At 42.6% G+C, this 15,318-nt stretch overlaps 2 protein-coding genes across 2 annotated transcripts; both read right to left on the minus strand.

The window, feature by feature from the left end:
- Positions 1-309: 309 nt before the first annotated feature.
- Positions 310-6,457, minus strand: hoxa5a (homeobox A5a). The gene is made up of 3 exons (XM_080018665.1): positions 6,140-6,457; positions 1,916-2,563; positions 310-1,239 (listed from the first exon to the last, which is right to left on the minus strand). The coding sequence occupies exons 2-3, from the start codon at positions 2,511-2,513 to the stop codon at positions 989-991; spliced, it is 849 nt and encodes a 282-aa protein (XP_079874791.1). The 5' UTR covers positions 2,514-2,563; positions 6,140-6,457; the 3' UTR covers positions 310-988.
- A 5,520-nt stretch (positions 6,458-11,977) lies between these two features.
- hoxa9a (homeobox A9a) lies at positions 11,978-15,188 on the minus strand. Its single transcript, XM_080010525.1, has 2 exons — positions 13,644-15,188; positions 11,978-13,122 (listed from the first exon to the last, which is right to left on the minus strand). Exons 1-2 carry the CDS (start codon positions 14,200-14,202, stop codon positions 12,881-12,883), a joined length of 801 nt encoding a protein of 266 aa, XP_079866651.1. The 5' UTR covers positions 14,203-15,188; the 3' UTR covers positions 11,978-12,880.
- Between the last annotated feature and the right edge of the window lie 130 nt (positions 15,189-15,318).

A 15,318-nucleotide genomic window follows, 5' to 3' on the forward strand; every position in this document is an offset into this window, starting at 1 on the left:
TCTTGGTTCACTCAACGACGTGGACACTAATAGTGAATTAAATTCTATATTTTCACTGCCCATCATAAGTACCTATAATACAAACATATTATTTATTTTAAAACAGTGTCATTTGTATTTTTACAATAAGCATACAACCCAGTCTCGCCGTTCCAGTAGAAAGTTTATTATAATCCCCGTTATCATTATAGTATTTTCTCGACTTCCAGTAATTTAAAAACATTTACAAAAAAAAAGGCTTATCACGATGGAGCTATACACGTATGCAAAGAAATCCAACGTTGGGCCTTCCACATAAAATGATATAGGAAAAGAAAAAGACGAACACGTTTTTACTAAGATGCTGAACGCAAACAGCAGCCCGTGCACAACAAGAGAAGGAGGCACAGCTACCACGACGTTGGGTGAGGACCAGGTCCTTACAAGGGTTCACAACGCACACAATACAACCACGCACGTTACGTTGTCGATGGACGTGTAAGCAAGTTAACTGACGTTTTGGTACAACACATCAATTAAATAAATACATACATAGTTACATACATATAAAACAGATACTAACTTCTCCCAAAACTGTTATTTACTCATTTGTTCATTTGTTTATTCGGCTGTTCTTGTTCTCTGGGTGCTTTGCACATTTTCTTTTTCTGCATGGATTTATACTTGCGGTATAACATATCAAGCTTTTCGTTCCTTTTTTTTTTGTATCTTAAGAAATAAGTTAAACTAACATTTATTTTTCGTTTGCTGTTTCTTCTAACGCTAAACAGAACTATACAGAATGCAGTTTTACGCACAGAAGCATTTAACACAGTCAAAACGGAAGGTAATGTTTAAGGGTTTTTGGGGAGCCGGTTCATGGATGGACCAGACCCCCACGACAACAAGTCTTTTTGATTGGGGTGGGGGTGGGGTGGAGGGAGAAGAAAAAGCAGAAGAACTTTGGGTTCTGGTCGTGGTGCTTCTTCTCCCCCATGGAGCTGGGGGATCAGGGCCGGTACCCTCCACCCCCAGCCGCGGCCATGCTCATGCTCTTCAGCTTGTTGTCCTTCTTCCACTTCATTCTCCGGTTCTGGAACCAGATCTTGATCTGGCGCTCGGAGAGGCACAGTGCGTGGGCGATCTCGATCCGCCGCCTGCGGGTCAGGTACCGGTTGAAGTGGAACTCCTTCTCCAGCTCCAGGGTCTGGTAACGAGTGTAGGCGGTCCTCGCCCTCTTCCCCTCTGGTCCGGACAAATCTGGAGATACGAGAGGAAGGAATTATGAAAAATGAAAGAAATAAAGACATGGTGTCGGTGCCATTACTGGACACACAACTTGACCGAATATCTACAGATGTCCTCCCTTGTCATTCGAATAAAATCACAATCCCATATCAGAATCATAATCAAGTGGAATAAACAGTCAACTTGGAAATAATAACATAAAGCAGCTTTTATTTTGGTTGTATACACTGGACACCCCTTTTTAAGACTAACTAACACTCACAGGTATGAATGAACCAAGTTTAACATGCGCGAAGTTTACATGTTCTTCTATCACAAGTAGTTGTGAGAATGTATTGATTATTTCTACCATTTTGGCGGTAGATGATCAAGTGGTGCGTGTTGTGGCACGTGGCACGGTAAATAAGTCGATGAGACATTTGGACTTATTCTTAATAAGTAGTCAATAATAAGTAGACGTAGTATAACAAGTTATTATTATATCAAATTATACCAGTAGGCTGGATAAATTACTCTAATTTCTTTATCCACACCTATACAGTAATAATAATAATAATAATAATAATAATAATAATAATAATAATAATAATAATAATAATAATAATAATAATAATAATAATAATAATAATAATAATAACAACAACATTCTAACTGAACTGCCTTTAGTAAAGGGGGAAAACAAGTTTACCATGGTTTATGTGTAGTTTCCTCATCCACGGGTATATCTGAGGCTGCGTGGAGTCATTTTGGGAAGTTGCCTGGAGGCTTCCCGCGGGCTTCTCTTCCTCCAGGGGGGAGGCTTTGGACGCGCACTCCCGGCTCAGCATCGCGCCTCCGGTCGAACCGGAGCACGGGGTCGGGCAGGGGCTGGCGATGGAGCTTTTGACGGGCCGGTGCTGATGCGACTGAGACTCGGAGACCACCGGAGAGGAGCACGGTAGTGGTGGTTCGGGCGGAGGGGACAGCGACGAAGAGGTCCCGGTGCTGCTGCCGCTGGCCGCCTGGGCGTACCGGACCGGCTCCACGGAAGAAGCGGCGGCCCCTGAGTGACTCGGGGAGTAGCCCGACGTGCGCTCGCCGCCGCCCGCAAAGTGTCCGTGTCCGTCATCGGGCCGACCGACCGTCAGGTCCATCCCATTGTAACCGTAGCCGTACCTACCGGAGTGCACGGTCCCCGAGTCCCTGTACTGGTCGTTTGCAGAACTATGGTCTCCATAATTATGTAACTGGAAGTCCGCGCCGTTGGGGTAGCGACCGCAGAATGAGTTCACAAAATACGAGCTCATTTGTTTGACAATCCACGATTGTTCGCCGCAGATATAGTTTGCTTTTTATTCTGTTTGGAAAGAAGAAAAAACAATAAACCTTGTTGAAACGTGCTTGATTTGTGGCTCGTGATGCTTTAGCGCGTTCTATAGCGCCCTTGCACAATTTATGATGAATTATGGAAATGAGGAGGACATGTACTTTGATTCCCCTCTTACGTAGGCGCCCCAAATATGGGGGTACGAGCTCGGAATCACGTGCTTTTGTTGACCAGTCGTAAATCCTGCTTGATGACCTCCAGAGGTAAACTCGTGCACGCTGGAAAATCTGGGTGGGATCGGAAAGGGGACGCGCGCATCCACGGCGCGCGTCCCCCGGTTGGATTCCGCCGGAGAAGGAGATTTTGGGGGTTTTGGATTGTCGACGTGCGCCATCCTCCGGCGGAGCCGCAGCACTGCCCGGGGTCATCCAGAGGTTAACGAGCATTGCGGTAAAAAAATAAATGGGTTCCCAAACAAAGCGAGTGACATGCTGTGGGGGTGCCATTTTACCAAAAGTGTTGTACAGGAAGATTCCACCAAACTCCGTCTATATCTAGGTAGGCTATGGAAATGGAATAGCTCTTCTAAAATAGGCTTCCACAAAACGATTTGGTTTTGGTTTGGAGATGTCGGATTATACGAAGGGTACATTTTTGTAACAAGAACGCAACAACAAACTCAGAGGATAATTCGAGATTAATTAGAATTTCCTAGATTAGACTACCTTGGCTTCCACCTTTACACCAAAAATATGACGTTGCAAAGACAGGCCTACAAATAGTTTGTCTCTTAAGCTCTGTCATTTTGACTTTTGTAGTCGTTGTTGTTTCTTTTAGGATATTACAATACAAGATAAGATTAGATGAGATAAAGTGAGAAGACAATTTATTAATCTCGGGGGACATGTATGACCATATGTATATGTATGTGACAAATAAACCTCTTGAATGTTGAATGTTGAATGTTGAATGTTGAATTCAGATGTTACAGCGGCAAAAGAAGTGCACGTGGAGAAATAGATAAAATATTAAAATTAGGTTTAAAAAAAATCATATATAGTTTATGTATTAATGTCAATCATCATATAATCATCACACATCGTGTATTTCGTTAAATGTTTTTTTTTTCTGAACGTTATGTTGGAAATAACATTTCCCTTAATAATAAGGAATGAAAACTAAATCGATTAAAAATAGGGGTTCAAAAATAACTTTCTGAAATTCGTGGTTTATTCACAGTCGACCCGGGTTAGGATATTTATAACGAACAAGAACAATATTATAATAATGTTGCTTGATACACTACAGCAGAAATCTTCGATTTTTTCAACACACAATCAAAAGATAGACGAGATTCCTCTCGAGATGTGGAAGCCTCGTCTATTATATAAAACTAAACGACACTTGTACCGATATTGTGGAATATTTAGAGGCTTGTTTGGAACAGCAAAACCACACATGCAAGCATATGGTCCAGTAAGAGAGTAAATGGGTTACTACATGAACACCACGTCTGTGCACTGCGACTTGCATCTTTATGAATTAAAAAGAAAGAAAATCTTAAAAGTGCTCAAACCGTGAAATGTTCTGTTTTTTTACAGGACTGTGGGTGTATGTGTAGCTGTGGTTGCTTTGCTTTCCATCCTTGTTTATTAATATTGGAACACGATAAAATAAGATAAAATGTATTAAAATAACATTGTATTAACCCCCGGAGCAGAACTCGGGGAAATCCAGCCTAAATTCGAACAGACATCATTATTTAGTCAAGGGATTGGCTTAATTAATCCACCAAATAAAAAAATAATCATAACAATGAATCACATCTTAATTTAGCTTTTGTCCAAATCGACTTAATCCATACGCCGATGGGCACAGCCATCAGGAGAAATTAGGGGTCAAGTGTCTTGCTCAAGGACACTTCAGCACACTACCAGAAAGAGCCCGGGGTCGAAACCTTCAGATTACCAGACGACCCACTCCACCTCCTGAGCCCCTGACCCCATCTCTTAAATCCTTTAAAAACAGGCGGCCATAATTATACATGTGATAACTGCTATATGTAGTACAGCTATTATATCTAACTATATTATATCTAACTATCTAACGATGACATCCGATATGTGATGTCATAATGTAATGACGGGCACACAGCACTGCAGTCTGCACTGCACTCTGCAGGCAAACCAGCAATGGTGCTGCACCGCAACGGGTAATGGAATATATCTGGCAAAATCGAAAGTTAATTTCCAGGGATATGACAATAAGAAGAGCTGTATCACAGATTCTCAATGACTTAAGATTTTCACATGCAGGACGCCACGGCACCCCACGCCGGCCAGCATCAGAAGTATTTTCTCATATGACATTGGTACTTCGCAGGATAGAATAGAATAGGATAGAATATAGTAGAATAGAATAGAATACAATAGAATATCTCTTTATTGCCATTGTACAAGTAGGCAACAATGACATTTGTCCTATGCATTTGACCCATTGTATACCTAGGAGCAGTGGACAGCCGCAGTACAGCGCCAAACTCCAGCTCTTTTGCCAGTGCCTTAGTCAGGGGCACCAACAGGAGGATTAACCCCTAACATACTTTGAATTTGATTTACGATACACACCACATGAACGGCATTTAAAAAGCAGCAGCTCAAACGCCAAACAAGCGATCTCTGAATACATTACATGATTCTAGCAAAGTTGTTTATAGGATTGAATATATATTCCTAATATACTGCTCCAAATCCTCACCATATCCTTATAATAATCCTTAAAATACATATTATTGTGCATGTGTATTGTGTGTAGGTCTATACGTTGTCTGATTTTAATCATAATATACTGTTTTTATATAATACCCCCTAGTCCTAATCCTTACAGTATGAGTTGTAACGGAACATTATTGGACCGTGAAGTGATCTTCCATCCTAAAAGCTCAATGTCGCAGCATAAATCAGACAATTATTGTGGGTTAAATAAATACGTCTCTCAATCTGGTGAATCTGGTGGCTCTTAAAAATAAATGCCTGTAGGAAAGGCTGGAACACATTTTGGAACTCTCCGATCTCACACTCAGTACCGCATTTTTAAAAAACACAATGTCACGGTTTAACAGTGGGCAACGACAACGCAGACGACAAAACACAGCGTAAAATAATTGGGACTTCGCCACGACAGTGCAGGTAAAAAGCAGGAGGGAGTCAAGCTTCGACCGAACACCAGTCCCCCACAAGAGGGCGACAAAGTGCACTTTCGCTGTCCACAAGCGACTCCTTAAATTACGCACAACCCCACAACAAACCTTATTTTGTACGGGGACCCATCCCAAGTAACACAACCAATCCACAATGAAACGATCCAAACCGGAGATGAACAATTTAAAAACCGCGCGTTTGCCACTTATCAAAGCGTCTGAGCGCGTCGGATTAATCCGGACACACCACATGCGTAAATATTGCCGTTTTTTTTATTCCAGATGACACCGAACGGAAGAAAAACTTAAGTTGAAACCAAAAAAAAAAAAAATCATTCCGGGTTTTCTCAGCATTCACGTCCCGGCGGATGATCAAGGCACAGTTATACATTCGTTTGATTCCCTACCTTTTCCGGAGGCGTCCGCGTGGTGACAGGGCGCGGAGGAGGAGGACACCGGGGATCAGCCTCCCGCGTCCCCCGGACCGAACGCCGGTTCCCGGCTCGGTGACGCACCCAGGCTCCGTCCCCGCGTCGTCAAATCTCCGCGAGAACGACGCCGCCATCCCGCTGTGACAGTCCACCGTGGTCCCGCTGTGGGCGAAGAAGCACCGGGCTCCCGCTCCCTCTTCCGAATTAAAGCACAAAAGTGGCGCGTAAAGCGTCTCCAAACGCCACAACGCGGAGGGTCGAGTCGGGGGGGGGGGGAAACCTCCCAAAAACATTCTTACACCACAATCACCGAGACTGTCAAGTGAAGGCTGTTCTATGATGGTGTAAGGGAATAATGTGTATAATAAAAAAAAAAAAATAAAAAAAAAAAAAAGTTCACGTTCACGGCTCCCACGGCACGTGACCGGCTGCGGGCCAATGGGGGCGCGCGGCGGCTCGTAAAGTTGCGTGGCCGCTGTTGTAAATTTTCATAAACAACAGCGGATTTATGAGCCAGTTTCAGGGGAGGGGAGGTCTGAGGAGGAGGAGGAGGAGGGACGGAGGGAGGGAGGGAGGGAGGGAGGGAGGGAGGGAGGGGGAAAGGGAGAGGGAGGGAGATAGGGTGAGGTCACCGTGAGGCGCCATCTTGGATGAGGGTGGAGGAGTAGAATGTAGTTCAACTGTAATACGCGCTCCCAGGCTGCATTCCTGCATTGTTGACCCGGAGTCCGCTGGTGTTCAGCAAACACTTCACACGCCGAAGTCCATCGGCTGATTGAGGGAGGTTGAGTAGATTATAAATCAGCATTTTGATGCTTATACTACTACTATCACTGTTGTGGTAATAATGACAAGAATGGGACAATAATAATAATAATAATAATAATAATAATAATAATAATAATAATAATAATTATTATTATTATTATTATTATTATTATTATTATTATTATTATTATTATTATAACAACAATAATAATGATAATAATTATTTAATTTTATTTAATAGTAGTGGTATTAACAAATATGTAATGTCTGTCTTCTACTACTAATATCATTATTAAACAGCAATAAAATCAATAATAATACTGATAATAATAATAATAATAATATTACTACTACTACTACTACTACTACTACTACTACTAATAATAATAATAATAATAATAATAATAATAATAATAATAATAATAATAATAATAATAATAATAATAATAATAACAATAATAATAATAGTCTTCTACCACTAGGACCAGCGGTTGTGAAAACGTGAATTAAAACAAACATTTAAAGACGCATTTTACTGACAGTGAACATTGTTTGTTTGTTCAAAACTGAAAGAAAAAAAAATATACGCAGTCAGTTGATGTGAACCGGTGACATATTGTTATAGTCATTTCATCTCGCGTCAGGTAGTATTTCATATACATGAGTTGGCACTGAAAACACGGAGAGTTAAAATAGCGCTGAGAATCTGAGATTACATGTATATTAGAGCTACAATAACTCTGTTTTACAACTCGCGGAGGCTGCAAAATCGAATGTATTTTTTAGAGAAACTGGGTTTAAATATATCGGGGGTGAGTTTCGTTGCTTATTAATACAAAGCCATTGAAATGGATATGTCGTTAAAGTGGACCGGAATGGAATCGAAAATGAAACGACCAAAAAATCACGATATCAGATAAATCAGACATAAAATATGTCTGAAATATCTTTACGTCTCCATACTGAGCAACAATCCCCAAAAGGTGCATATACAGGTAGTTTTAATACAATCGAATCAACAAAATAAAATATTCCATGTGTATGTAAATCAATCAACGCAACAAATAAACACATACAATGACATTGATAAATATGTCATATTTAGCAGCTTTAAATTCGACGCCATTGAAGCTTTTTATTTGTAAATGGGTATGATGTGGTCCAAGTAGGCTGTGTTTCTAAAATAGTAATTATCTTAAGTAATTATAATGTGGAGCCTTAACACGGCATGATCAAATAGAGTGTATCAGCTATATGTTTGGGGCCTATAAACATTAAATATGTGTCTAATCACCTTAACAACCGTTTTATAGTTCTGCTATAATTAATAATCTGCATTTTTTTTCTGTCCCCTGCAGCCCTGAAGTGCTTCCAGCTCTGACTGAAGGTCTCCGTGGCCTTGCACTATCCTGCCAAATTAACACTACTGTACTGTGCTGTGGCCACTTGAGCTGTTCACGATTCCATTCTGGGCCCGGGGTTATAGGTTGTGTTGGTTTGTTTGACACTCTGGGAGATATGAACGTTTCATGGGCGCCATGCCACTTGATCAACTCGATGTAACAACAAACGGCACATCCTGGAGTTGTACCCATCCTGGATTCCGTGTTGTTAAGTGTTGACACAATTTCTGTTTGCCGCTCTGAAAATAAACACGGTGTGAAATCGCTGTTTAGGGATGCCTCAGAAACCCCGACATCTTTCAAGCAGCGTCACCCCAAAGCACACTGCTCGAGGCATCTATATTGAGTCTCTAAAATAAAAGAAGCGTGATCCGGGATCACGGGATCTTATTTTTTGTAATGCATTTTATATATTCCCCAGTCATGCAAACGGCACAAACATGTTTCTGAAGATGCCAACCTCCTCTGTCTAAGTATGGAACAAATTAAATAAGAAACTGCAGCGCTGATTTACACACCGGGCCACAAAGGGGGAGAATAGGCTTGCAGAGTAATACGAGCGCAGAGCAGCCCCCCCAGCGGCAGCATATCCACGCACTGAGCATTGCAGAAGCGGGTGGACTAATGAATTTACGGCCACAGAACTCATTACTTGCGCAATAAAAGTTTTACGATACTCTCCGAGCATTTCCAGTGCCTTCGCGGAATTAATTGAGCCATTTAGGGCCAAGGTACCTATAGCGATGTTTTCTGAATGCAATGACCTCGAGTTAAATTGCTTTTGCAAGCAGGTTAGGTTCATTCATACCTGCGTGGGTGTGCATCCGGTAGTGCGTGTCCGCTGGAGAGATGTAGGGCCCCGGGGCCCCAGCGGGTCATAGTCCGGTCCCCGGCCGTACCGCACCTCGGGGTAAACACTGGTTTCCGTTAGGAAACGCATTGTCGAAGTGGTAAAGTTCCAAAGAAAGTGCATGTGCAATGGCTGCAGAACCGGGGGCCGTGTGGTCCCCACTGAAGCCCCGATCTGTATTTGGGGAAAGAGAAGACTAAAAACACCATCCGCAAGATAGGAACTCATATTTTGCTGTCTGATTTGTTGGCCCAGAATCCTCAGTGTCGTTTTTACGAGCCCGTTTGATATATGACAGCAATACACCCTAGATTTACACCAAAGCCCATTTTCCCCTGGACCAAAAAGAAACCCACTCACGTGACGGCGGGCCTCCACGCTGTCCTCCAATTGCCGTGCGGCCGTAGGTTTGAGGATACTGCGGGGTGGAATTAACACTTTCCTCTGGCACACCAGCGCACAACAATATATATCATATATATATATATGTGTGTGTGTGTGTGTGTGTATTTATACATATATATTTTTATTATTTAATTATTGTCAACGTAAAATGTAATTAATGTAAAATATATGCTCCATTCAAATATCTCTATGTGCCAGTGTGTGTGTGTGTGTGTGTGTGTGTGTGTGTGTGTGTGTGTGTGTGTGTGTGTGTGTGTGTGTGTGTGTGTGTGTGTGTGTTGTGTTGTGTGCAAATATGCGCATCAATTCAAAGTCTGGTTGTCTTGTCTCGTCATTATATGAAGCTTCTTCTGCATTTTATCCGACATTTCAAGTCGTTCACGTTGAAATAATGAACGATAAGTAAATTATCATAAGAATAGGAATAAGAATAATTAGAATAGCTAAGTGAGTAAGTACATTTCCATCATTTATATATGTATATATATATTTTTTTTTTTTATATATATTTATATATTTATACACACACACACACACACACACACACACACACACACACACACACACACACACACACATATATATATATATATATATATATATATATATATATATATTAATATATATACTTACTAATATATACTCCTATTGTATACACACCACACGATTTGCTTATTTCGTTCAGAATCCTCAGTATTAAAACCTTTCCAATTAAATTCAGAAATTTGTCGTGCCCGAATGAAAGTAAGAGCTCAACATTGCTCAACATTGACTAGACAAGACCAGTCTAGGTGTGAAACTATTTCAGAGGTCTGAGAGAAATACTACAAATGTTAACGACACAGGTTTATAGTCGCTGCAGAGGTACTATAAGAGATTTTACAGAACATTGTCGCCCCCTACCGGCCGATTATAGGTGTTGCAGGATACGGATTGAGCAATGCGCAAGTATTTTCCTTCGGGGCAAAGGGGAGAAATAGAAAAACACGAGCGAACGCACAAACGTTCTTCTCCTCGGTTGCACTCAAACTGTGTATTTCAATATGAGATGGTTTATTTGGCTCACCGCCTTTCGGGATTCGAGGGTTTCTCGAATCGTGTACCTCGATATCAAAGCTATAGGTCGAAATGCGCATGAAACCCGTTCAGAGTTGTTGTGAGCTTTTTATGGCCCCTTTCTTTATTTACAGCGTTCGCACCAGAGGACCAGAGGGCGAAAGGTTCCCAAGTTAGGTAGAGACAAAGGGAGCCTCGAAGTGACCGTGAGTCCTGTGAGGATCCAATAAAGTCGATCATTTCCGCTGGGCCTTTTGTTTGGTGTCCAGTCCCACAGAAAAAGAGCGGAAAAAAACAAAACAAATGGTTGCCATTCTGGAAACGGGCTAATTGTGCATGGACGGCCATAAAGCCATTAAAAGTGGAATGCCAGACAGTGCAGCAGACCAGGCGTTTTATTGCACTGTCTCTGGCCGAGCCTTTGAAGTTTGGCCCCATCTGCGTCACAACAGCACGTCGAAGGAAAAAGGTTAACAAAATTCCAAATCCATAGACAAACTTTTCATTTTTGTCGAAATTCTATGATATTTCTGACTGGGGAGTAAAATATACACTTTACTAAAAATAGAGTTCAAAAATGCATTTGTTGTATTTTCAAAATTGTCCGATCATAAAGGCTACTTCATGCTTTTTTTTCTAAAACGCAGGAACTTCCCAGGAATTAAGAGTCACGTTTAAAGGCCATATCTGTGATAAAGTGATGCATTGACGATGAATAAAAGAAGTACGCTATTGTTTGAAAGTAGGCTGAGCTGCCTGTCTTTGGGGCTTCAGCTGTCGAAAGCCTTCGATGTCTTTCTTGTTTTGTGTCCTCTCGCCTTGCAGCGCTTTGCACCCCATAAACGGTTATAGCGGTAATTGTCTTTTATGGCTGTATACAGCCAACAACATCCTCTGCCAAGACGAGCTGCTCTATTCAAATCCAAAGCCAGACGCATCGGATAAAAACGCACAGTCCAGATCCAAGCATATATTCAGCCATAGTCACATTATTTTTATTCCATCATCCACAGCGCATTGAGCGTCAATTGTGTGTGTGTGTGTGTGTGTGTGTGTGTGTGTGTGTGTGTGTGTGTGTGTGTGTGTGTGTGTGTGTGTGTGTGTGTGTGTGTGTGTGTGTGTGTGTGTGAACAGTACATCCATATATACCCTAAAATGTATCATCTTTTGTGCACACACGAAGATGCAACAGAGGCCCCATTTGTGCGTAAATGAACCTAACCCTTACCCGTTTAAATATGTCCATATACAGTTCCATCTCAAATAATGAAATGAAATTAGATGTATATATAAATACATGAATAAAACAGAAGAAATGCGACGGGAATGCGGTCGCAGATATAATTTGTTTTATTCAATAAATAAAGTACAAATTACATTTGTGAACCAAACAATTCTGAACGGTCGGCAGACCTTGAGGTATTACGTACACTACAGTGTTTTATTTGATCTCCTCTGTAACAAATAGTATGTCCTTCCAAAACGTTACTCCCTGAAAATTCAGACATAGCTCATTATCTAACACCAGCAACACACCGCCGTCGGAAAATACGTCATTGTAGGTAGTCGAGGGACATCTAGGTAGTCGAAAAACAAGGGAATTGTTACATAGCCGCTATGTAATCATTTTACTGGAATAAAAAGTGACTTAAGAGGCTCATGCACCTACTTCAAACCCGTTCCGAAAGTTCAAACTCAGTGTTTCCAATAACAGCACTATTAATAAGGGAGAAACAGCAATAATGAAATGAGTTACACTTTACAACCTAGACAACAAATAGCTACAAACCATTGAACACACACACACACGCACACACCTATAGAGTCAGATACACAAAACGAGCACAGGGGGACCAGGCCTTAATAAACTTTAACGAGGTATGAGTTAGATCTGCATCGGAAACAAATTGACAAAATAGAAAGGAAGCGAGGGGGGGGGGGCACTGTTAATGAATTAAAATTGTGCAATTTAAAGGTAGTCGCATCAAACCGCAGCCTGACATGCTTTTCCTCCTTCGTTTCCTTTTTTACAAGACAAACGATAAGACCATGAGGTTTTATAAAAAAAAACGAAAACGATAATAGTAATAATAATAATAATAATAATAATAATAATAATAATAATAATAATAATAATAATAATAATAATAATAATAATAATAATAATAATAATAATACAAAGTAAAGGTAAAGGGTCCATCCAGCAGAGTGAAAACTCGGTGTGTTGGTGTCTGGTCAGTCGTCTTTCGGCAAGCCTTCTTTGTTAAACTTCTTCATCTTCATCCTGCGGTTCTGGAACCAGATCTTGATCTGTCTCTCGGTGAGGTTGAGCAGCCGCGCCACCTCGTAGCGCCGGTCCCGGGTCAGGTAGGTGTTGAAGAGGAACTCCTTCTCCAGCTCCAGGATCTGGTGCTTGGTGTACGGACAGCGCTTTTTTCTCGTGGCGCTTGCGTGGAGCCAGTTGGACACTGGGTTATCTGGAGAGAGTGGATGGGGGTGGGGGTGGGGGTGGGGTGCGACACTGGTGTGAGGCTCGGTACCGACTATACCCCCCCCCCCTCCAATAAAATAAAATTAAAAAAACAACAACAAAAAATCATAGTAACTGTGATCATACACGGCTATTTGGGCCTGCCTTTTTTTGGTTTTGAGGGAAAACAGCGATGAGTGCAAACGGCCATGTAAAATATCCGACTGCCCCCCTCTCGCCTCAAAACACACACACACACACACACACACACACACACACACACACACACACACACACACACACACACACACACACACACACACACACACACACACACACACGCACGCATCCTCTTCCTGAACTGACAGCCTTTGATATCCACGAGTGGGCGTTGAGATATCAGCAGGTATTAATATTGCGCAATATTCAATATTTTCGCACCCCGTCGCCGTCACCCGAGCATTTTACGTGCAGCTTCACGCGGCCGCACAAGCGCGGGGACGCACAAACGCCACGGCAGCGACTTACTTGGATCGAGTTTGTCTTCGCCCTCTCCGTTAATGTCCCCGCCCGGGCCCGACAGAGTGTCCTTTTCTACCGGCGACGCCGTGGCCACCGTCCCGTTGGCGTAGTCGGAGAGCAGCAGCGCCGTGTGGGATCCGGGCAGCGGGCCGTCGGCTCTCACCCCGAGACCCTCCGGTTTGATCCCGTAGTGGGGGTTCGTTTGTAATCCGGGCACGGGCAAGGTGCCCGAAATGGGCTCCAGCAACCAGGACGACTGCATGTAGCGCCCGTCGGTGTCCCCGCCGACCGGGCCTTGCGGGTGGCCGTAGTGGTGGTGGTGGTGGTGGTAGACCGAGGACACGGTACCGGGGAACTGGGCCGGGACGTGACTCCAGGACGGGCTGAACATCGAGGCTTTGGTGGGGAACGTGCACGTCCCCAGGTCGGTGTGGTCGGGAGTATGCCTGGACGGCTGCAGCCCCCCCGCTCCGGAGGGGTGGTACCTCGCCGCGGAGAGCTCCTCCGTCTCGGGCAGGATGAGCGAATCGACGTAGTAACTGGTCAGGGTGCCGGACGTCGACATGGCCAAAACAACAACGACGACGACACACACACACACGCACGCACGCACGCGCGCACACACACACTTTCACGTGTATCCAGTCATACACTGATGCAAACAAAACAAAAACAAAAAACAGACGCACACTCACACCATCATCACCACACACACACACACACACACTCACTCTCTCACGCACTCAAAGCCCAGCCTCGCAAAACAACAATGTGGAGAAATCCAGAGGCAACTTGACTCCTCGCGGAGCCATGGCGGAGTGGTCGCGGGGAGGCAGCCCGCCGCGCCATTGGCCGCGCAGGCCCACGTGACCACACGGGCTGAACAATAAAGGATAAATCAATCTCCGGCTATTAAATGCTCGGGCTTCTCTCCAATAACAACCTACAGTTTTTTGGGGTTTTGTTTTTTTGGACATTTTTAAGAATTATCTTTTAGGAACGGAATCGAGTGCATAAAGGTATCAGATATTGCCTTAAGACAGGTGAACAAAATCGTGTTTGTATCAGCCGAGTGGTGCGACTGTTAAAAATCATATGAAGCGCCCGTAGTATGATATATTTTTTTTTTTCAAGGTTTATTTAACGAGGTATTTTAGTGGACACATAGCACCATCCTCGTGAAAACGCATGGATTATGGAAAAGCGCCGAATGGAAGTAGCGTGGAAATACTCAGGGTGCACATTTCCCCTTTCTGTTTGACCGCATATAGCACAATGAGTAATAGGTTGTCTGGAGATTATTATTTTGCGATACATTGGGATATATTATAATAATTAATTCATTTTAAATTACATCATTTATTTTTCTACCTTTTAATGCACATTTCTCCCACTCATTTTAGTGGACGTTATTGTGACATTGGAAATAAACGCATCAGGCCTAATCGAGCAAACATACACCACATTTCCGAAACAATCGTAAAATAATTAAATACAATTTCAAATGCCGTAACTACTTGAATACTTAACTCAGCGTAACACTAGCCTCCAAAAAAAATTCGGTGAATATTTAGCAATTTCCCATTCCGGCAGTTAAGAAATTATTATCACACATCGGAGACATATTGAGGCCAAAATCGCATACATAAAGAGACTATGTAAAATATGAATATTTATGTTT

Source organism: Zeus faber (genome assembly GCF_960531495.2).
Source record: "Zeus faber genome assembly, chromosome: 1".
Lineage (NCBI taxonomy): Eukaryota > Metazoa > Chordata > Actinopteri > Zeiformes > Zeidae > Zeus > Zeus faber.